Source organism: Muscardinus avellanarius (genome assembly GCF_963383645.1).
Source record: "Muscardinus avellanarius genome assembly, chromosome: 8".
Lineage (NCBI taxonomy): Eukaryota > Metazoa > Chordata > Mammalia > Rodentia > Gliridae > Muscardinus > Muscardinus avellanarius.
The window spans coordinates 44337414-44360111 of NC_137794.1; the positions used below are offsets into that span (position 1 = coordinate 44337414).

Genomic DNA, 22698 nt, shown 5'->3' on the forward strand with positions numbered 1-22698 from the left:
TTCCTAAAACTTGGGAGGCTGAGACAGAAAGATCTAAGTTTTGAGGCTAGTCTCTGCAACTTAACAAGGCCATCAGCAACTTAGTGAGACCCTGTTTCAAAATAAAAAATTAAAAATAGGGCTCAGAAGTAGAATGCCTTTGGGTTCCATTCCCAGAACAAAAATAAATAAATAATTAATTAATTAAGAAAATAAAAGTACCCAGGTATAGGAAGATGCATGTAATCCTAGTACTAGCAAGGCTGAGACAGGAGGATTGCAGGTTCATGGCCAATCTCAGCTCCTTAGTGAGGCCCTCCACAACTTAGTGAGACCCTGTTTCAAATAAAGAACAAAAACTAGGATTGGGAATACCCCTGGGTTCAATCCCCAATACAAAAAAAAGGAAAGTACATACAGGAGCCGGCATGGTGGCAAATGTCTATAAACCCAGTACTTGAGAGTCTGAGACAGGAGGTTCACAAGTCCAATGCAAACAAAAAGTAACTTAGTGAGACCTTGCTTCAAAGTAAAATAAAACATGTCTGGGTGTGTAGCTCAAAGGTGGAATGCTCCTGAGTTCAATCCCCAGTTCCACAAAAATAAATAAATGCATCAGTCACTCAATCAATCAATAAATGTGCAAAGAGGGCTTAGGATACAGCTTAACAGACAAGATATATGGAAGGAGACAAGATCTTAGAAAATGCCAATAGTGTGTTGAGACTTTGTAATAGCTCATTTTTTAAAGTACACTTTGGTATTTTAGCATGAAGTAAAAGATATAATCTTTCTAAAATTAAGACACTTGCAGTTGGCAACAAAAAAAATACAGCTCCTCCTAATCGCCATGAATTCAACATAATAGATAAAAATATAAGTATATGCACAAGTCAACAGGCATTTTTTTTCAGGGAGGTATTATTAAGATTTATTCATAAGTCTGGTGCTCAAAAATAACGAGAGCTTTGCAAAGTCAGCAATCTGTGAAGTGCCACATAAGTGAGGGCAAATCATTCCTGTTGCATTTCCACTGAGCAGAGCATGAGTGGTCAGAGGCACAGCTGCCCAGCACCTCAACAAGCACGCCACGTGTGTATGAACGTGATCTATGAGTGCTCTCTTTTATAAGCACAACACCATGGAGCTGCTCCAAGTCTCCAAGGACAAGGAGGCCCTCAATCTCATCAAGTAAAGGAGGGACACCTATCTGCACCAAGAGGAAGTGAGAGGAACTGAGAAATGGCCTGGCTGACAGGAAGGACTGAGCCCTGGTTCATCAATAAACTTTTAAAGGAAGTGAGAAAAAAATGGTTTCAGACTTTACAATACTTTAGATTTCAGATTTTTAGATTAGAGATGCTTAATCTGTACTATTTCCTCTACTTTTAGCTAAGTGTTTAACTTTTCATGATAAAAATAAAAGAGAAAACCAATGATATTTTGTAAGACCACATACCTCATTTAATTCTTTCTTATCCAGATTATCCATGTGAATTTTGGTCCAATATTTGTCTAGCAAAGCAGCATGACTATTTAGTGGGCGATACCAATTACCTCCACAGCTCAAGAGTCTACATTTAAAAACAAAAAAGTTAAACAAAATTTTGAATTTTATTCTTAATTAAAGTAGATCTACCTTATCTGTAGGCCATATATTTCAAGATCTACAGTGGGTACCTAAAACCAGAGTACCAAACCTTATATAAACTATGGTTTTTCCTATATACATATACCTATGATAGAGTTTGGCTTATAAGTTAGACACATAAGAGAGTAATAATGATATAGAGATAATATTTGAAATAAGTTATTAAAATTTTATAAATTATTTATTTCTAAAATTTCCACTTAATATTTTCAGATCTCATTAAGCACCGAGTAACTAAAACCATGGAAAGTTAAATAGCAGATATGGAAAAAAAAACTATTCTCCCTACTTATTACTTGCTGAACATTATCCCACATATGAATAACACTAATTACACTTCTCTGGCCAGATACTACTCTGTTGAATCATAGGATAGAAGAATGAAAGGCTAACAATTGACCTGTGTCTGATTCTTTCCTAAGAAGAATTGATAGAGCTTTAAGTTATTTTCAAATCATTATAAAGGATTCCATGAGGTAAGTGTTTTGATCTCAAGGACATGTTCATTCTTTCTTAAAGCATAAATAACTTCAGCTGGGTGTGGTGGCGCACCCTTGTAATCCCCGCGCTTGGGAGGCTGAGACAGGAGGATTGCACAGGTTTGAAGCCAGCCTCAGCTACTTAGTGAGGCTCTCGGCAACTTGTGAGACCCTGTTTCCAAATAAAAAAAAAAAAAAAGGTCTGGGAGTATAGCCCGGAGGCAGAAAGCCTCTGGGTTCCACCCCCAGTACCACTAAAAGCATAAATAACTTCATGAAAACATAATCCAAAGCCTAAAGCATTAACAATAAATTCAGTACTTGTTACCACAAGCTGCAATACCTGAAATTAAAAATTTCCAAAAGGTGAAGGAAACAGAGAAGAAATACATATTAAATATAAAAACTGGCCTGGAATTCTGGTACATGCCTGTAATCACATTACTTGGGAGATTGAGAATACAGGATCACAGGTTGAGGACAGTCTCAGCAATGTAATGAGACTCTCAGTAACCTAGTGAGAACCTTAAAAATAAAAAATAAATAGAGCTGGCGGGTAGCTTGGATGTCCCTGGGTTCAATCTCCAGTATCACAAAAACATAAATAAAATAAAAATACACTCTGAGCTGGGTGTGATGGCACACACTTGTAATCCTACCACTCAGGATGCTGAGACAGGAGCATCTGGATTCGCAGCCAGCCTCAGCTACTTAGTGAGGCCCTCTGCAACACAGTGAAACCATATTTCAAAATAAAGAATAAAAAATAGGGCTGAAGGTGTAGCTCAAAGGTAGAATGCCCCTGGGTTCTATCCCCAGTACCACAAAATAAAAACAAAAAACAAACAAACAAAAAATACACTCTGTACAAGCTATAATGCATACATATAAGCCTTTAATTCTCATAGCAACTGTCCTGAGAAGGTGCTAGTATTTGTTTCTAGTACACAAGGAAAACGACAGTAATGTCCTTTGTCCACTCAACCATGACTGGCTAAAAGTAGAATTCAAGTCTGTCTGACCTCATTTGCCTGAAAACCTTCCATGATGTCCCAGGACTTTCTGGAAAATGTACCAATCTATAGGAAAGAACATCACTATCTCTGTAAAGGTCTATTTAAAAAAAAAAAACAGGGTTGACTAGAGGTATAGTTGAATAATAGTACACTTGCCCACCATACTTGTGACCCATGATTCTCAGCTCCACAGAAGAGAGGGGGAAAAAAGTATAAGGTCTAGCAAGATATTCAGTGAAGACTGTTAGGTAGTGAGTGAATGTTTAGTGATGTTTTTACTTATGAGTATTTTAAAGCGTTGAAAAAGTTAGAAAAGTGTAGATCAGTAGAAAGAAATTAACTGGTGCCTTAATGATATTATAAAATATAGATAGAAACATATTAAATCTGGTTATTCTTTTTCATCCTATATTTTAAAAAAACACCACTAAGTATTGAACCCAGGAGAACTCTACCACTGTGCTATACCCTCAGCCCTTTTTATTTTGAAACAGGATCTCACTAAGTTACCAAGGATGGCCTCAAACCTGAGATCCTCCTGTCTCAGCCTCCCAAGTACTAAAATTACAGACATGTGTCTTCACCTCCAGTTTCAGTTAAGCTTTTTAACTGCTTAAACCTTATATTTTCATCATCATCATGGCTTAGTACAAGTAAGTCAACTCACTTCATCTTTATAGGTGTCATTTAAAGTGGAAATTAATATCCCCATCATACTCAGGCAAAATAAGAACAAGTACTAAGTGTCGATGCTAGGAGTCAAACTCAAGAGTTATCAGACAACAATCTCATCTCTGATTTTTTAAAAACATAAAAAGAATATAAATATTTGAAACTGGCCAGGCATGGCGGCACGTGCTTGTAATCCCCGCGCTTGCGAGGCTGAGACAGGAAGATCGCACAGGTTCGAAGCCAGCCTCAGCTGGCTTAAGAGACCCTGTTTCCAAATAAAAATATAAAATAGGTCTGGGAGTGTAGCCTGGAGGTAGAAGGCCCTGAGTTCCATCCCAAGTACCACACACACACACAAAAAAAGAAACTGGCTTCTTAAAAATACCTCATTTTATGAATTGATCATCATCATTAAATACAATCAGGAATAAGAAAGTCGGAGCTGTCATTAGTTCCCACTAACTTTGCTTCAATTAGGTCCTGAGAACTCTAGTCCAGGGCTTCCGGACTCACGACACAGACTCTTGAGGAAGAGGATATAAAATAGAAACATGGCACATACCTCCTGGTTGCAAAAAACTGAAATCCAGGAGCCACTTTCAGACAGTCGCCTCTGCCAGGAATCAAGAGCTCCCCATTCTCCAAAAGAGGGATCAGCACAGAAACCTAAATCACAAAACACCACTAATAAAGCCATTGTGGCAAAAACACAATCCTCTCCCCAAATTCTCACAGTCCATACTGGGGCCAAATACAGGTGAAAATGTCCCACCCATCTATACTCCAAACCAACATTCACTGAGTGCCTACAATGGACCAGAGCCAGGAAGGAAAGAGGATATAAACAGAATTAGGTTTTTAAAGCCTAGAGTCTGACAGAAGATTAGACATGTAAACAATCACACAGAATGATAAGCATGACTAGAATGATAAGCACAACTTTTCCCTCCTAATGATTCCTATATATACTTTGCCTTCATCCCTTTCAGAACATTCTAGGACCTATACTCATTTATAAAATCATGGGTTGGTAGATAAAAGGGTGAGCTACCTTTGCAGATGAGATTAACTACTGCTGTATACAAAGTGACACATAAAGACAGATAGCTGCTTAGTGCTGGGGGTTGAACCCAGGGGTAGTTTACCTCTATACCCAAAGGCTGGCTGACTGGCTGGCTTTATTTCTTTTTGTGGTGCAATGGAACCCAAGGATGTACTATCTCTAAGCTACACACTCAGCCCTATTTTATTTTTTGTTTTGAAACAGGGTCTTGCTAAGGTTGTTGAGATTCTTCCTAATTGCTGAGGTAGTCCTTGAACCTGTGATCCTCTAGTATCAACCTCTCAAGTATCAACTTCTCAAGTACTGGGATTATAGGTGTATACTAACCTCAACCAGCTGGAATGGTATAACTTAGAGGCAGGGCAGTGAAGCAGCCTCAAAGGTAACCAAATTTCCTGAATTATAGTATCAGCAGAAATTAGCCAGATTTGGTGGGAAGGAATTAGAATACATACTCTAAGAAAGTTATCAAAAGAATAAGAATTTGTATGTCTAACAGTGTGGTAAGAAAAGACTCCATTATGGTTAGAAAAGAATGTACATATAAAGCAGTAGAGAGAAAAAGATCTATGAAGAGGATTTTTTTTTTTTTTTTTTGGTACTGAGGATGGACCCCAGGGGCATTCTACCTCTAAGCTATACAACCCAGCCCTATTTATTATTCCTTATTTTGAAACAGGGCCTCACTGAGTTGCAAAGGGCCTCATGGACAGCTAAGGCTGTCCATGCTGGGATTACGAGCGTGAACCACTGCACTCAGCATTGAAGAGGATATTAGGTTAAGAAAAAAAATACATATTTTTTATTTCAGAACAGTAGCTATATGGAAGATAAACCGAAATGGATCTAGTCTGGAAGAAAAAAGGACGCTAAAGAAGGTAAAAAAGGCATAATAGATAAAATAAGAAGGCTTGTGCTAAGGCAGTGAAATAGGAAAGAAGAGACAAAGAAATAAGGAAAGGACAAGGAGGGACATGGGTAAAGGACCTGAAAACTGAGAGAAGAAAAGTAGCTTCTAAGCTCTGGTTTGATAACTGCAGGACAGAAAAGGCAATTCTGACAAAGAGGGGCAAGCATCAATTTGGACAGCTTGTTGCGCTGGCTATGCTATATTCAAGTAGAGAGTTTGATTTTTTATAGTTAGTCTTTTGTGTGTGTGTGTGTGTGTGTGTGTGTTTTTAAGGTAGGGTTCCAGGCTAGCTTCAAACTCTAAAAGGCTTACGTGATCCTCTAGCCTCCAGGTAGCTGGGACAATAGGCATGTATCACTGTGTCAGGCTCAACTACTGATTTTTTTAAGCATGTGGATTAGATATATGGATCTAGAAATCATGGGTTTATAGGGGAAATTTGTAAAGAAAAACAAAGTATGAAGAGCACAGAGTCAAAGAAGGAGGGTCTAAAATACTATGAATTTTTCTAAGCATATTTATTTCACATATAGCCAGGAGAGAAAAAGGAGAAGAAAAGATTATTGGGCAACTCAAGGATCCTCCAAAATGTCAAAGTAAAGAAAAACACCCTAGCTGGGCATGGTGGCACACACTGTAATCCCAGAATTTGGTAGGTTGAGACAGTTCAAGGGCAGCCTCAGCTACTTAGTGAGGCCCTTTGCAACCCAGTGAGACCCTGTTTCAAAATAAAGAATAGAAAATAGTGCTGGGGGGTACAGCATTGAGGTAGATGCCCTTGGGTTCCATCTCCAGTACCACAAAAAAAAAAGTATAAAATAAAGAAAAACATCCTAAATGAGATCTGTAAAATGGACTATAAAATAGTCAAGACATGGAATGTAACTCAGTGGTGGAGCTCATGCCTAGCAATGGTGAGGCCCTAGAATCAATCCCAACATGTTTTAAGAAAAAAGAAGGGGTAGTTAAGTCTAAAGAAGATCACCTAGCCTAGCTATACTAAAGTTTCCTTAGGAAAGTTTTATGTTTGTTGTTTTGTGGTACTGGGGATGGAAGCCAGGGGCATTCTACCTCTGAGCTACACCCTTAGCCCTACTTTTCATTCTTTATTTTGAAAAACGGTCTCACTGAGTTGTAAAGAATCTCCTTAAGTAGCTAAGGGTGTTCATGAACCATGATCCTTCTGTATCAGCCTCCCAAATGCTGGGATTATAAGCATGCGCCACCATGCCCAGCTAAGTGCTATGTTTTATTGGTATTTTTTCCCTTATCACTATCAAACCTACAATTTTGTCAACCTGTGTAAGTATACACGTGTAAATATCTATAGTACTGATTGATAAAACCCCTTTTTTTCTGATACTAGGGGTGAAACTCAGGGGCTTTTCTACCTCCGGGCTATACTCCTAGACCTATTTATACTTTATTTGGAAACAGGGTCTCACTAAGTTGCTGAGAGCCTCACTAAGTAGCTGAGGCTGGCTTCAAACCTGTGTGATCCTCCTGTCTTAGCCTCCCAAGCGCTGGGATTCCAACCTGTATGGTCCTCCTGTCTCAACCTCCCAAGCGCTTGGCTATGATAAAATCGTTTTAAGTCTCCAGTAAATCTTTAAATCTGGCAAAGCATATAAAGCCAATAATTACTTACCTTTATTTTTTTTGTGTGTGGGGGTACTGGGAGTGGAACCCAGGGGCTTTCTACCTCCAGGCTATCCTCCTAGACCTATTTATACTTTATTTGGAAACAGGGTCTCACTAAGTTGCTGAGAGCCTCACTAAGTAGCTGAGGCTGGCTTCAAACCTGTGTGATCCTACTGTCTTAGCCTCCCAAGCGCTGGGATTACAAGTGTGCGCCACCACGCCCAGCTGATAATTATTTATCTTTACAAAGTATGTATGCCAGCAACGTAGACAAAACAAATAGAGCTCTTTCTTTTGTATAGGACAAGGTCTAAATACTAGAAATATTTGGTATATTAACTTCTACAATGTCAAAAGACAAATCAAGACAGGTGTGGTGCACATGCCTGGAATCTCAGCTACTCGGGAGGCTAAGGGAGGAAGATTGCAAGGTCTAGGCTAGCCTAAACAACTTAATGGGAAATTGTCTCAAAAGTAAAAAAAAAAGCACCTTAGTGAGACCCTGTTTCCAAAAAAAATACAAAATAGGTCTGGGAGTATAGCCCAAAGGTAGAAAGCCTCTGGGTTCCACTCCCAGCACCACACACACACAGAAAGTAAAAAATAAATAAATAAATGGGCTGGGGATATAATACAGTGGTAAAATACTCCTGAGTTTAATTCTTAGTATGGAATAAACAAACAAATAAACAAGGGACAGAGGTATAGCCCTCCCAGAAGTAAAGTGCTTCTGGGTTCAATACTCAATATTGCAAAACAAAAGACAAATCTATTAAATTTGTAACTTATATTTATCCCAGTTGGGCACGGTAGAACATGTCTATAATTCCAGTGAGTTGGGAGGCTAAGAAATTAGAATCCTAAATCCATAAAACCCCCACATAACACGATACATTAAAAGTACTAAAAGGAGAAGGTACTTAAAGCAGGGAGGGGTACAGGGGTCAATAAGCGCATGCCTGTGTTACTAAGGATTGAACTCAGGGGCATTCACCTCCAGGCTCCAGCCTGATTTTTATTTTTTATTTTGAAACAGGGTCTCACTCAGTTGCTGAGGCTGGTCTTGAATATGCAATCCTCCTCTCAAGTACTAGGATTATAAATAGGTGTGTATGACCACACCCCGCTCATCAAGTACCTTTAAACCAGTCATTTTTATTTCTTTAAGTCTCTTGGCTCTTAGTTTTGTTTTGTTTTTTAAGAAAACTGAAAGCCAGGCGTGGTGGCGCATGCTTGTAACCAGCATTTGGGAGGCTGAGAAGGGAGGATTGTGGTTCGCAGACAGCCTCAGCTATATAGTGAGGCCTTCTGTAACTTATTGAGACCCTGTTTCAAAAATAAAGAATAAAAAACAGGGCAGGGTGTATAGCTTGGAGGTCGAATGCCCCTGGGTTCCATCCCCAGACCCACAAAAAAAAAAAAAAAAAAAAAAAAAAAAAAGAAGAAGAAGAAGAAAACTGAGTTCATAGCCCTAACATGATCAAAACTACAGTGATCATACTGTGAGGCCCTGTATGTTTAGGGCTGATATTCCCAAAACATCTTTATATCATCACACTCAAAAAATCATTGTTATGTGCTTATATTCAGCCTCTCCTTACCTTTCTTAGCTCCCTAAACTTACATATGCACATCATATATTCATTCTCTCTCTTATCCAAGAGGGGAAAGTCCATATGCAATTAATTTAAGGATTCATCTTAACAGAAAATTAAACCCAAACTCAGAAATATCTATCCAAAGAAAGAATTCTTATTCCTGCAATACACCTTTCTGGAGAGGTAGAGGTTACAGTTTATAGAATACAGAAGAAACATGTATTACTCAAAGACTGAACTTCACACAACTGGAAAAAAAGCAATCTTTTTAAAAACCAAAATACACATTCAGTATATATATTATTTTCAATAAAATACAGACAAGCCCATAATTTTCCTCTTCATTTGCCTTCAGTCCATTACTGAAGTTGTCATAGTTCAGAAGCAGGATCTCAAAGTTCTCAATGCATCCCTAATACAGTTAAGATGTTTCCCATTATATGCTGGGCGTGGTGGCGCACGCTTGTAATCCCCGCGCTTGGGAGGCAGAGACAGGAGGATCGCGCAGGTCCGAAGCCAGCCGCACGCGCTGGCTTAGGAGACCCTGTTTCCAAATAAAAATGTAAAAATGGGTCTGGGAGTGTAGCCCGGAGGTAGAAGGGCTTCCAGGAACCCCAGTGCCACCAAAAAAAAAAAAAAAAGATGTTTCCCATTATAGACTGTGAAACTAGGCACGTAATCTACTACCACAGCAGAAGCAGAAGCAAACTTTTACAGAATTTGTATCAAATAAGAGACAGCCCAGTAATCCAATACCTCTAGTCAGATTAGGTAGGTAATCACCAATGAGGTTCCTATAAAACATGTGAAATAAAACTCCATTTTGGCTTAAATCATCCCTAGTGACTATTAGCAAAATGTTCTTCAAGCTGGCTATGGTGATGCATGAACTTACTCAGTATTTGGGAGGCTGACACAGGAGGATCACAGGTTCTAGGACAACATCAGCAACAAAGCAAGACTCTCAGCAACCTAGCAAGACCTTGTTTTCAAAATAAAATAGAAGCCGGGCGTGGTGGCGCACGCTTGTAATCCCCGCGCTTGGGAGGCTGAGACAGGAGGATCGCACAGGTTCAAAGCCAGCCTCAGCTACTTAGTGAGGATCTCGGCAACTTAGTGAGACCCTGTCTCCAAATAAAGTATAAAATAGGTCTGGAAGTATAGCCCAGAGGTAGAAAGCCCCTGGGTTCCATGCCCAGCACCATAAATAAATAAGTAAATATTAGCCGGGCGTGGTGGTGCATGTTTGTACACCCAGCAGTTGGGAGGCTGAGAAAGGAGGATTGCAGTTCACCAATAGCCTCAACTACGTAGTAAGGCCCTTTGCAACTCAGTGAGACTCTGTTTCAAAAATAAAGAATGAAAAATAGGACTGGGGGTGTAACTCGGAGGTCGAATGCCCCTGAGTTCCACCCCCAGTACCACAAAAATAAATAAAATAAAATATGGCTGGGGGTGTAACTTAGAAGCAGAATGCTCCTGAGTTCAATCCCCAATCCCCCCCCACACACACACACGTTCTTCAAAGACAAAAAGATGTTAGAAGACTATGAATTAGCAAGATGACATACCACATCTAAGGGGGCGTAGTCAATGTCCTCTAGCAGGATCCAGTGGCCTTTTGTGGCTGCCTGTGTCAGGGTACCAGGCTGCCACACAAACTCTCCAGGGACATCTGTACAGCGATACATCCCCAACAACATCTACAGAAAGAGGATAAAGTTATTAGCAAAACCACATACTGAAGGTGCTAAAATTACATCCTTTGATTAACTGTTGAACTTCTACAGGGATAAGCAAGCACTTAAGAGTTCACACAGTTTGCCCTAACTGTCATCACCGAGAGCATCATTAACTATTCTTACATTCCCTTAGCAATATATTTGGTACTTGAATGTCAATATTTACAAGCATGCCAACCCACCAACACTTGCCATTTCTTTACCTTACTGTCAGTCTGATCACCAAGTTGGACTTTAAGAAATTGAGGAGGTTTCCTTCTACTTGTCATTGCAGCCAAATGTTCAATCAGGGAAGTTTTGCCACATCCTATTGGTCCTTCCAACAGCACAGCATTCTGAGACGCCACTGCCAAAGCAAGGGTCTGAAGCTTTTTGCAGAGAGACTCAACCAGCACATAAGACCGGAGGGCCAGCTCTTGATCACGAGAAGAACTCCTATTACTAGCCTAAGGAGACAAGTGAGAAACAAAAATCTTGTCAATTAATAGCCTAAATTAATTTCAACAACAATTTTTGCTCTGACCTTACATAAACCTCAGCAAATTTAAGAAATATTTAAGTTTAAGAAGCTGAAAATGAGCCAGGGGTAGCACATGCTTATAATCCCAGTACTTGGTAGGCTGAGACAGGAGGATCACAGGTTTGCAGCCAGCCTCAGCTACTTAGTAAGGTCCTCCACAACTTAGTGAGACCCTGCATCAAAACAAAGAATAAAAAATTGGGCTGGGGTGTAGTTCAGAGGTAAAATGCCCCTGAGGTTCAATCCCTAACACCACACACACACACACACACACACACACACATACACACCAAAAAAAAAAAAAAAAAAGCTAAAAATGTGGACACATACATGGGGTAGGGCAGCAAACCTCATCTGTCACTGTTGGATTTTTGTTTTGTTCCTCTCCCCATATTCTACTTGACAACTAACTTTAAGAATGAAGGGAACTGGGCGTGGTGGCACATGCTTGTAATCCCAGCATTCGGGAGGCTGAGACCGGAGGATCGAGGTTCACGGACAGCCTCAGCTACTTAGTGAGGCCCTCTGCAATTCAGTGAGACCTGGTTTCAAAATAAAGAATTTAAAAAAAAAAATAGGGCAGGGGTGTATCTCGGAGGTCAAATGCCCCTGGGTTCCATCCCCAGACCCCCCCACACACAAAAAAAAAGAATGAAGGAGCTAGGAGTGTAGCTCAGTGGTAGAGTACATGTTCAACCTTAGTTACATCTTCTCATCCCCCACAGAAAGAACACATACAAATATCAGACAACTGAGGAAATATGGATATTGAGATGAATTATAAAATTCTTCGATTTTTAAAAGGTGTAATAAAAGTATTGGGGTTAGGTCTTTTCCTTTTAGGCATATGATACTTGAATATTAGAAATGAAGCCAGGCTTGGTAAAGCACGATTGTAATCCCAGCATCTGGGAAACTGAGACAGGAAGATCCTGGTTCTCAGAGAGCCTTAGCTACTTAGTGAGGCCCTTTGCAACTCAGTGAGATGCTGTTTCAAAATAAAGAATTAAAAAAAACAGGGCTGGGGGTGTAGCTCGAAAGCCCTGGGTTCCATCCCCAGTTCTGCAAAAAAGAAATATTTAGAAATGAAATGATGTAGCTGGGTGTGGTGGCGCACGCTTCTAATCCCAGCTTTCGGGAGGCCGAGACCGGAGGATCGAGGTTCACGGACAGCCTCAGCTACTTAGTGAGGCCCTCTCCAACTCAGTGAGACCCAGTTTCAAAATAAAAATAATAAAAAAAAAGTAGGGCAGGGGGTGTAGCTCAGAGGTCAAATGCCCCTGGGTTCCATCCCCAGGCCCGCAAAAAAAAAAAAAAAAAAAAAAAAAAAGAAAAAGAAAGAAATGATGTACAGAAATATAAAGAAAACAACGGGTCGTGAATTGATAATTATTCAAGCTGGGTGATTGTTGCATGGAGAGTTGTTATACTGCTCTTTTTCTTTCTGCCCTGTGGCCACTGACCTCAAGCACAATCTACACCAAACACCAGGGCCCATTCCAACCAGAACTTTTCCTGATGTTAAAAGTCTATGACTGCCGGGCATGGTGAAACATGCTTATAATCCCAGCATTCCGGAGCTGAGGCCAGAATATCATGGTTCGAGGACAGCCTTGGCTACTTAGTGATGCACTTTGGAACTCAGTGAGACCTTGCTTCAAAAATAAAGACTGCCGGGCATGGTGGTATACGCTTGTAATCCCAGTACAGGAGGATTGCACAGGTTCAAAGTCAGCCTCAGCTACTTAGTGAGTGTCTCAGCAACTTAGTGAGACCCTGTTTACAAATAAAATATAAAATAGGTCTGGGAGTGTAGCCCGAAGGTAGAAGGCCCCTAGGTTCCATCCTAGGGCACCGCAAATAAATAAATAAATAAATACATACATAAATAAATACATAAATGAACAAACTAACTAAAAAATAGGGCTGGGAGTGTAGCTAGGAGGTAGAATGCCCCTTGATTCCATCCCCAATACCTTAAAAAAAAAAAAAGTCTAAGCCGGGTGTGGTGGCGCATGCTTGTAATCCCCGCTCTTAGAAGGCAGAGACAGCCAGGCGTGGTGGCGCACGCTTGTAATCCCCGCGCTTGGGAGGCAGAGACAGGAGGATCGCGCAAGTTCAAAGCCAGCCGCATGTGCTGGCTTAGGAGACCCTGTTTCCAAATAAAAATGTAAAAATAGGTCTGGGAGTGTAGCCCAGAGGTAGAAGGGCTTCCAGGAACCCCAGTACCACCACCACCAAAAAAAAAAAAAAAAAAAAAAAAAAACAGGGTAAGGGGTGTAGCCCAGAGGCTGAATGCCCCTGGGTTCCATCCCCAGACCCCCCCCACACACACACACACAAAAAAAAAAAGAAGGCAGAGACAAGAGGATCACGCAAGTTTGAAGCCAGCCATGCTGGCTTAAGGGACCCTGTTTCCAAATTTTAAAAAAGTATAAAATAGGTCTGGGAGTGTAGCCCAGAGGCAGAAGGGTTTCTAAGAACCCCAGTACCACCAAAAAAAAAAAAAAAAAAAAAAAGTCTACCACCCTAATCCTAATCTATGTTAGGATAGTGGCTTTCAGGGTTTTAGGAGGGGAGGAGGAAAAGCAGGGTTGAAGTATGTGGAGGTGAGAGGGGTGGGTCTAGAAATAAACACAAGGTCTTTATTATTATTATTATTGTGTGTGTGGGGGGGTACTAGGCATGGAACCCAGGGGCTTTCTACCTCCAGGCTACCCTCCCAGACCTATTTTGTATTTTATTTGGAAACAGGATCTCACTAAGTTGCTGAGAGCCTCACTTGGTAGCTGAGGCTGGCTTCAAACTTGTGCAATCCTCCTGTCTCAGCCTCCCAAGTACTGGGATTACAAGTGTGCACCACTACACCTGGCTAACAAAGGGCTTTAGAGGTGCTAACTGTACAGAAATATTCAAATTATAAATAATCATTATGGTAAACATTTATGACATGTATACTTTCCTGTGTGTACATTATACTTCAATTTCTTTTTCAATTTTTAAATGCTATTTCCCAGAAATAAACTGATGATTTAAATGACCCAGAACTTGTTCCCAGAACAAAGTGAGTAGATTTGACCAAAGTCACAACTGAAGACAGGTAGGTAAAAATATACTGGCTCTGAATGGTTTCTAATTTATGGTTGAGAAGCCTTTCTAAGCTACATTCTTAGATAAAAGTCATTTCATAACAAGGGGAAAGTATGTTATACATAGCAGCCTCCCAAACAATGGGCAAAGAGAATATTCTTATAGAAAAGAGGCTAGGAGTTACCTTATACCCAGCCCTGTCCTTGCCACAGAATAATCCAAGGGTCTCCAAGCAAGTCATCTTTTCTTTCTGTTATACCAATACAGGATTACAACATGAGCTACCCACGTTCCTATAGTTGTTGCAGCAAAAATACAATAAGATATATAGAAGAGTTTGTTTTATAGTTTTGTTTTGGTTTTCCTTTCCTTTTTTACTGCCAGGGACTAAACCAAGGGCTTTGCACATACTAGACAAGTACTCTACCACTGAGTCATACCCTCATTCCTCTTTTTGCTTTTTTCTCTTTTTCTATTAATTTCACTCTGAACACTTCAAGACCTAGAGCAGCAATTTAGCAAAACCAACTTGGATCATAACTTTCTCATGGACTCCAACCAAAGAAAGAGCACACTCAGCATTTATGAGGAAGAGGAGAACATACCACTTACTGATGCCAACATACCTGATCTTCAGGGGCTGGTGGATGCTTAGGCAGCACCATACCACAGACAGCTGTCACCCCAGAGGAAAGGTCAGCCGAAACAAGGTGTCCCTGAGAGTACTGTAGCTCCTTCTTCTTACACCAAAGGGAGGCCTCTGGATTGGCCAAAACCAAGGCCTTCTCCAAGTCCTGCAGCTGGGCCTCTTCTAATAACCTAAGGGAAGAGTCTCATCAGTTATGTTATTGTACAGAAAAGCCACAGTAAGACCTACAGGAAGGTTCTTACCTTAACCTGAAGTGGATCAATTCCTCACTCGTAAAAATCTTCTTAAGGAATGATAACTTATGTTCTTCATTCATAGAGGTGACCAAAGCGAGACAATTGGCTGTGTACCTGGAGAGAAGTATATAAACTTAGTGATCTGCAGCTGATTAAGAATAAAAAAACTTCTAGTGAACTGAACACTAAAATAGGGGATCAATTATTATAATACTATTTAGAAGTAGAAAATACAAATCATAGCCGGGCATGGTGGTGCACACTTGTAATCCCCGTGCTTGGGAGGCTGAGACAGGAGGATCTCACAGGTTTGAAGCCAGCCTCATCTACCTAGTGAGCCTCTCAGCAACTTACCGAGACCCTCTTTTCAAATGAAATATAAAATAGGTCTGGGACTGTAGCCCAAAGGTAGAAAGCTCCTAGGTTTCATCCCCAGTACAATAAATAAATAAATAAATAAATAAATAAATAAATATCATAAATTCACTTGACAGGACATTTAAAAGGCAGAACTCCACTCATATCATCTCATTTTTTTTCCTGAAGTGACACAAGACTAAGGAAGGGGAACAAGAACCTAAAAACCACAAGAACAGAAACAGTGGAATTGAAGTGTTTTCCTTTCCCCTGCATACTCCTTCTAACACCGCCCATTAGGAGCACAGGAAATGTCAGGCAGATACATACCAACGGACCAACGTGTCATGACTTCTGAGGAGGGGAACACACACACTCCAGTCCCAAAGCTCACGGAATACAGACTGCTCTTGCTGCAAAAACTTGTAGGCTGCTTCCATTAGGTCTCTGAGCTTCATCCGCCGGCGCCCATAGCGTACTGGATTAGCATCTGAACTCTCTAGGAAGAGTCTTTGAAAGACTGGTGAGGTGTCTTTGAAATACCTCAAGGCAAACCTTAAAAAAAAAAAAAAATTTAATGATTGGTGGTAATATCCAAGTACACTTCTCTACTCTTAAGCAGACCCAAAGAATATAAAACACCTCTACTCTTAAGTAGAAAATAAAAAAAAAAACATAGTAGAACACAAAAAAGACATAAAAGAACATAAAAAAAACTTCCAAAGGAGAAAAAGGCTAAAGTCAAAGTCACCTAGACCTAAGATAGTAACCTATTCAAGTTCAGGAACCAGGATCATGGATATAACCAAGCATAGAATACCTGACCAGAAGATACAAATATCTAAGCTTATACCCACACAAACAGAGGGACTTATCACAAGTGTTTACTACAAATAAAGGTATTTGTAAACCTTCTTTGTGTGTGTGTGTGTGTGTGTGTGTGTGTGTGTGTGTGTGTGTGTGTGTGGTACTGGGGGTGGAAACCAGAGGCTTTCTACCTCCGGGCTATACCCCCAGACCTATTTTATACTTTATTATACTTTATTTGGAAACAGGGTCTCATTAAGTTGCTGAGAGCCTAAGTAGCTGAGGCTGGCTTCAAACCTGTATGATCCTCCTGTCTCAGCCTTCCAAGTGTGGGGATTACAAGTGTGCACCACCATGCCCGGCTCTAAAAAAACATTTTTTGAATTCTCACAACCACTCTCACATGTGAAGCTGGGATTGAGGGCACACACTTGTAATCCCAGTATTTTAGAGGACGAGACAGGAGGACTGCAGGGTGAAGACCAGTATTAGCAACTATGCAAGGCCTTGTTTCAAAATTAAAAAAAAAAAAAAACAACTAGTCAGGTGCCATGATGTACACATGTAATATCAGATTTTGGGAGGCTGAGACAGAGGATCACAGGTTCAGACTCAGGATTCAGTAACTCAGTAAGACCCTGTTTCAAAATAAAAAACATAACATAAAATAAAACAGGGCTGGGACTATAGCTTAGATGCAGAAACCCCCTGCCTTCAATCCCACCCACCTACCCACCCACCATGGAGTTACTTTACTTAAAGAGTCTACTATTAGTAAAGAAGAGAATAGAAATAAGAAACACTCAGGCACACACACAAAGATTCAACTGAACCTGGAAAAGAAGAGATGTTTAGATTACCTCTTAAAGGAGGAGGAAGTCGTTATAATAGTGTGAAGAAACAGATATTCCATGAAGATGAGAAAAAAGTCCAAAAGGTAGGGCATAGTGGCACATACCTGTAACCCCATCTACTCAGGAGGTTGAGACAGGAAGATCACTAGTTTGAGGCCACTGTAGGCAACTTAGCAAGACCTTCTCTCAAAATAAAAAATATAAAGGTAAACCGGGCGTGGTGATGCATGCTTATAATCCCCGCGTTTGGGAGGCAGAGACATAAAGATTGCGCAGGTTTGAAGCCAGCTTAAGAGACCCTGTTTTCAAATAAAAATATAAAATAGGTCTGGGAGTGTAGCCCGGAGGTAGAAGGGTTCCACCCCCTAGTACCACTAAAAATAAATAAATAAATAAAAAATAAAGGTAAGCCAGGTGTGATGTCATAATCTACATTCTCAATACTTGGGAGGTTGACACTGAGGGGGTGCGGGTTTGAGGACAGCCTCAGTAACTTAGCACAGCCCTCTGTAACTTAACAAGAGCCAGTTTCAAAAAAATTTTTTTTTTAAATAATAAGAGCTGGATGTAGTGGCACATGCTAGTAATCCCAGCTTGAGAGGTTGAGATAGGAGGATTATAGGTCCAAAGCCAGCCTCAGCAACATACTGAGGTTCTCAGCAACCTACTGAGTCCTTGTTTCCAAGTAAGAAATAAAATTGAGCTGGAGGAGTAGCTTAGAGGTAGAATGCCCCTGGGTTCAATCCCCAGTTCCACAATTAAAAATAATAATAAGGGCTGGGCATGGTGGCACACACTTATAATCCTAGCATTCAGGAGGGGGAAGACTGGAGGAACACAGTTTGCAAACAGCCTCAGCTACTTAGCAAGACCCTCCACAACTCAGTAAGACTCTGTTTCAAAAATAAAAAGATTAGGCTGGGCGTGGTGGCGCATGGTTGTAATCCCGGTGCTTGGGAGGAGAAGACAGGAGAATCTCACAAGTTCAAAGCCAGCCTCACAGGCTTAAGAGACCGTTTCCAAATAAAAATATAAAAAAAAATAGGTGTCTGGGAGTATAGCCCAGAGGTAGAAGGGTTTCCAGGAACCCCAGTACCATCAAAAAATAAAAAGTAAAAAAGTAATAAATAAAAACATAAAAAATATAATAAAAAGATTTAAAAAATAGGGCTGGGGGTGTAGCTTGGAAGTACAATCCCTCTGGGTTTCATCCCTGGTACTGAAAAAAAAAAAAAAAATAATAATAATAATAAATTAAGCCAGGCTTGGTGGCATACACTCGTAATCCCAGTACTTGGGAAGCTGAGACAGGATTGTGGGTTCTTGCCAGCCTCAGCTATTTAGTGAGACCATGTTTCAAAACAAACAATAAAAGACAGGGCTAGGAGCTAGGCGTGGTGGCACATGCTTGTAATCCCAGCATTTGGGAGGCTGAGACAGGAGGATCACAGTTCACAGACAGCCTCAGCTACTTAGTGAGGTCCTTTGCAACTCAGTGAGAATCTGTTTCAAAATAAAGAATAAAAAATAGGGCTGGGGTGTCGCTCAGAGGTAGAACGCCCCTGGGTTCAACCCCCCAGCACTGCAAAATATAAATAATAAATAAATAAATAAATGTATATTTATTTGTAAGATTACACATGCCTGTAATCTCCATATCTGGAAGGCTTAGGACCATAGGTTGAAGGCCAGCCTCAGCAATCTAAGACTACTGCGCCTTAGCAAGACCTTGTTTCAAAATAAAATAATAAGTCGGGCATGGTGGCACATGCTTCTAATCTCAATACTTGGAAGGTTGAGACAGGAAGATCCCAGGTTTTCCACCTCAGCAACTTAGTGAAGCCCTCCACAACTAGTGAGATTCCATTTCAAAATAATAATAAAAAAGGGCTAGGGGGATGTATAGTGTGCAAGTCGAATTCGTCCGAGTTTAATCCCCAGTTCCACACACACAAAAAAACTAATTAATTACAAGAAGCTGAGAATGAGGGTAGCTTAAAGGTAGAATGTTCCTGGGTTAAGCCATGAGTACCAACTATATTAACCTGATCTTTGATCAAATTTCTGGCCAGACTTCCTAAAATTCTTATAATTTTCTAAGTAGTAACTGTAATAAAGGTGAAAGGAACAACTTGTTAGTTCCAACAATCTCCTTTCAACTACACCTGGGCTTATGTTAATGGTTGGTGATAAAGGCCAGGCGTGGTGGCACACACTTGTAATCCCCGAGCTTGGGAGGCTGAGACAGGAGGATTGCACAGGTTTGAAGCCAGCCTCAGCTACTCAGTGAGGCTCTCAGCAACTTAGTGAGACCCTGTTTCCATATAAAATATAAAATGGGTCTGGTAGTATAGCCCAGAGGTAGAAAAGCCCCTGAGTTCCACCCCCAGTACCACAAAAAAAAAAAAAAAAAAAGAGGCTGGCGTGGTGGCACACGCTTGTAATCCCAGCATTTGGGAGGCTGAGACTGGAGAATCACAGTTCACAGACAGCCTTATCTACTTAGTGAGACCCTGTTTTCAAAATAAAAAATACAAAATAGAGCAGAGGGCTTAGCTCAGAGACTGAATGCTGCCCAGACCTGAAAAAAGAAAAAGAAAAACAGAAAAGAAAAAAGCACCCAAGGATAGGGGGGGCTGGGTGGCAGAACTAACCCTCTGACTAGAGGGTTGGAGCTTTCAGACCAAAACCCCCAAGTTGGCTGAAGTTTGAGCCGATCACCAAAGACCAACGACTGACAAGGAAGTTTTCCTAAAAACACCAAAGAGGGGGTTCTAAGAACTTCCAAACTGGTGAGCACGTAGAGGTGCTGGCAGGGTGGAGTGCCTGGGAAGAAGGCTGTGAAGGTGCATGACTCCTCCCCCACACCTTCCTTCCTAAGCATCTCTTCCATCTGGCTATCTCTGACTCCTATCCTTTTTTTGTGTGTTTGGGTCTGGGGACGGAACCCAGAGGCACTTGACCTCCAAGCTACATCCCCTGCCCAATTTTTTATTTTTTATTTTGAAACAGGGCCTCACTGAGTTGTGGAGGGCCTAAGTAGCTGAGGCTGTCCGTGAACCACGATCCTCTGGTCTCAGCCTCCCGAATGCTGGGATTACAAGCATGCGCCACCATGCCTGGCTTCTCCTGTCCTTTTCTAATACACTTGTTATCTGTTTTCCTGAGTTCTGTGAGCCATTCATTCCAGCAAACAGAACACAGAAAGTGTCAGAGAACCTTTGATTTTTAGCCTGTTAGAAGGCTATTAGTGATACACTGAATTTGAGATTAGTGTCTGAAGCAGGGAAAGGGGAGACAGGTGTAGTGACACATACCTATAATACCACTGCTTGGGAAGCTGAGACAGGAGGACCAGAGGCTCGAGGACAATCTTAGTAAGTAGTGAAACTGAACAACCTAGACAGACCGTTTCAAAAGTAAAAAATGAAAAGGGTCAGGGTGTAGGTCTGAGGTAGAATGCCCCTTGGTTCAATCCCCAGAACCAAAAGAAAAAAGGAAAAAGGACTGGGGGTGTAGCTTGGAGGAAGAATGCCCTAGGTTCAAAAAAGGGTTGGAGCTTTCAGGCCAACTATCTCTCTGCTGTTTTTCCCTTTTCCCTTTACATCTTAGATCACACCTTACTTCCCAGCAGAGAGAAGGTTCTAACACTTCAAGGAAAAATGTGAAGAATCAAATTGCTACTCACGGGAGGACATCAGGATGGTTACCAACAAGTTTGCTCATTGACACACAGAGCCTTTCATGCAGATCATGGTTGACTTGGCCTCCAGTTTTAATGGCTTCAGCATTCCTTTCCAGCAAATCCAAAAGGAGGGGGCGTAGGTGGCGACCAATCAGCACAGTATAGTCCTTATCCAGAAGCAACTGTGCTAGAGTGTTCAGGATACACTGGCGATCTTGAGGTGTCCACACCTGAGAGGGAGGCAAAACAAAATGTCTATGTAAACAATATCCACTGGTCTTGCTAGAAAAGATCAGAAGAGTACTAGCTTGTAACCAAAATATCCAAGTCCTAGAATTTGTAATTAAGTTTCTTTTCTACTATACAATGGGAATTCTTTTGCAATAGAGGATGGGAGTTAATTTATCTGGAATGAGTTGCAGTCCACTGGGGTTTGAAGAAAGGACTGATACTCAAATTCTATGTGAAATACTACATAGCATCCCTGAAAAATCTATGCTGTAAGCTCTCTAAACTGTCCTGGGAATCCAAAACTCAGTGCTTCTCTCTACCAGTGTCTCCTTTATTCATCTTGAATGAAAACCTAAGATTTCATAACTACTATACAAAAATGTCAGCTCTGGTTTGCAAAGGACAAAATTACAAAATTTGGGGAAAATTTGGCTCGGTAGTACAGCACATTATTAGCATGTAGGAGAACATGGCTTCAGTTCCCAGCAACAAAAAATAAAAATTACATACATGCGCACACACAATTAATTCCTACAAATGAATACGGGTATCCTTATTGGGGCTTCAGCCTCTAATAAACAAACAAAACAGATTCAAAATGGACAGCCACACTTTAGTATACAAGATGAAACAAACCACAAAATTATAGTGTGTGGATTCAGAATATAGATAACCATAAAAAGGAAATGTGAAGTCTATAAAAGTCTCATACTAGTATGGTTACAGGTCTACATAACTCTTTCTGCCACATGAGGTGACAACAGGTTTAAATTACCAGGGAGCAGCTGACCCACCAAGGCTAATACTGTGGATTCATTCTAAAGAGTTTTATAGTGAACCATAAATGTAAGCTCAAATACCATATGTAAAAATATGACAACTGTTTTCAAAATTATCACTGAAAAAAAGGTCAGGCTGGGTGTACTTCAGTGGTACAGTACTTGCCTAGCATGCACAAAGCCCAGTTTCTATCCCCAGCACAAAAATTAAAAAAAGGTCACCTTACATCCTAGCTCTTTAACATTTCCCAAATTACACATGAAACCTCTGATTCTTTACTCAATGACTGAGTAAATAAGTTATCTTAAAATAAATTCTGAAACTAATTCTGTTTCTTATAGGAAGCCAACTGAAAGATTCCATAAAAATGGAGGCAAAAAAATTTAAGAGATTTGTCCATGATTCATAGGAAATGACAGTACATTTTCACTGCTAAGTGTCCATGTAAAACAAGTACTTTAAAGATAACATTTTAAAAATAATATGTTGATTATATTGTAGGGGGGAAAAACACCTATCTACTAAATGAACAAAAACAAGCCCAACTGTCCTAGATATGTTTCAGGAAAGAGTATTTGTACACTAAAAATGTCTAGTAAAATTCTTCTTCAAAAAGCAATCTGAAAAGCATGTTAGCAGAAACTGATATTTAACTTTTTAACAATCACCTTTTTGGGGATGTAATTTACATACAATAAAATGCGCTCTGTAAGTACAGTTTGCTGAGTTTCGATGAAA

The 22698-nt window shown here is 40.5% G+C and overlaps 1 protein-coding gene across 3 annotated transcripts in view; it reads right to left on the reverse strand.

Annotated features, from left to right (window-relative positions):
- The window catches only part of MDN1 (midasin AAA ATPase 1), a gene marked incomplete at both ends in the record, with an annotated part of 175663 nt that overhangs the window by 148719 nt on the left and 4246 nt on the right, over nucleotides 1-22698 (reverse strand). For all 3 annotated transcript variants that reach the window (XM_080700327.1, XM_080700326.1, XM_080700325.1), the window contains 8 exons: nucleotides 1439-1553; nucleotides 4360-4463; nucleotides 10581-10712; nucleotides 10955-11197; nucleotides 14988-15180; nucleotides 15253-15360; nucleotides 15934-16158; nucleotides 20953-21179. In XM_080700327.1, the coding sequence (XP_080556453.1) occupies nucleotides 1439-1553; nucleotides 4360-4463; nucleotides 10581-10712; nucleotides 10955-11197; nucleotides 14988-15180; nucleotides 15253-15360; nucleotides 15934-16158; nucleotides 20953-21179 (1347 nt within the window). The remainder of the gene's footprint in view (nucleotides 1-1438; nucleotides 1554-4359; nucleotides 4464-10580; nucleotides 10713-10954; nucleotides 11198-14987; nucleotides 15181-15252; nucleotides 15361-15933; nucleotides 16159-20952; nucleotides 21180-22698) is intronic.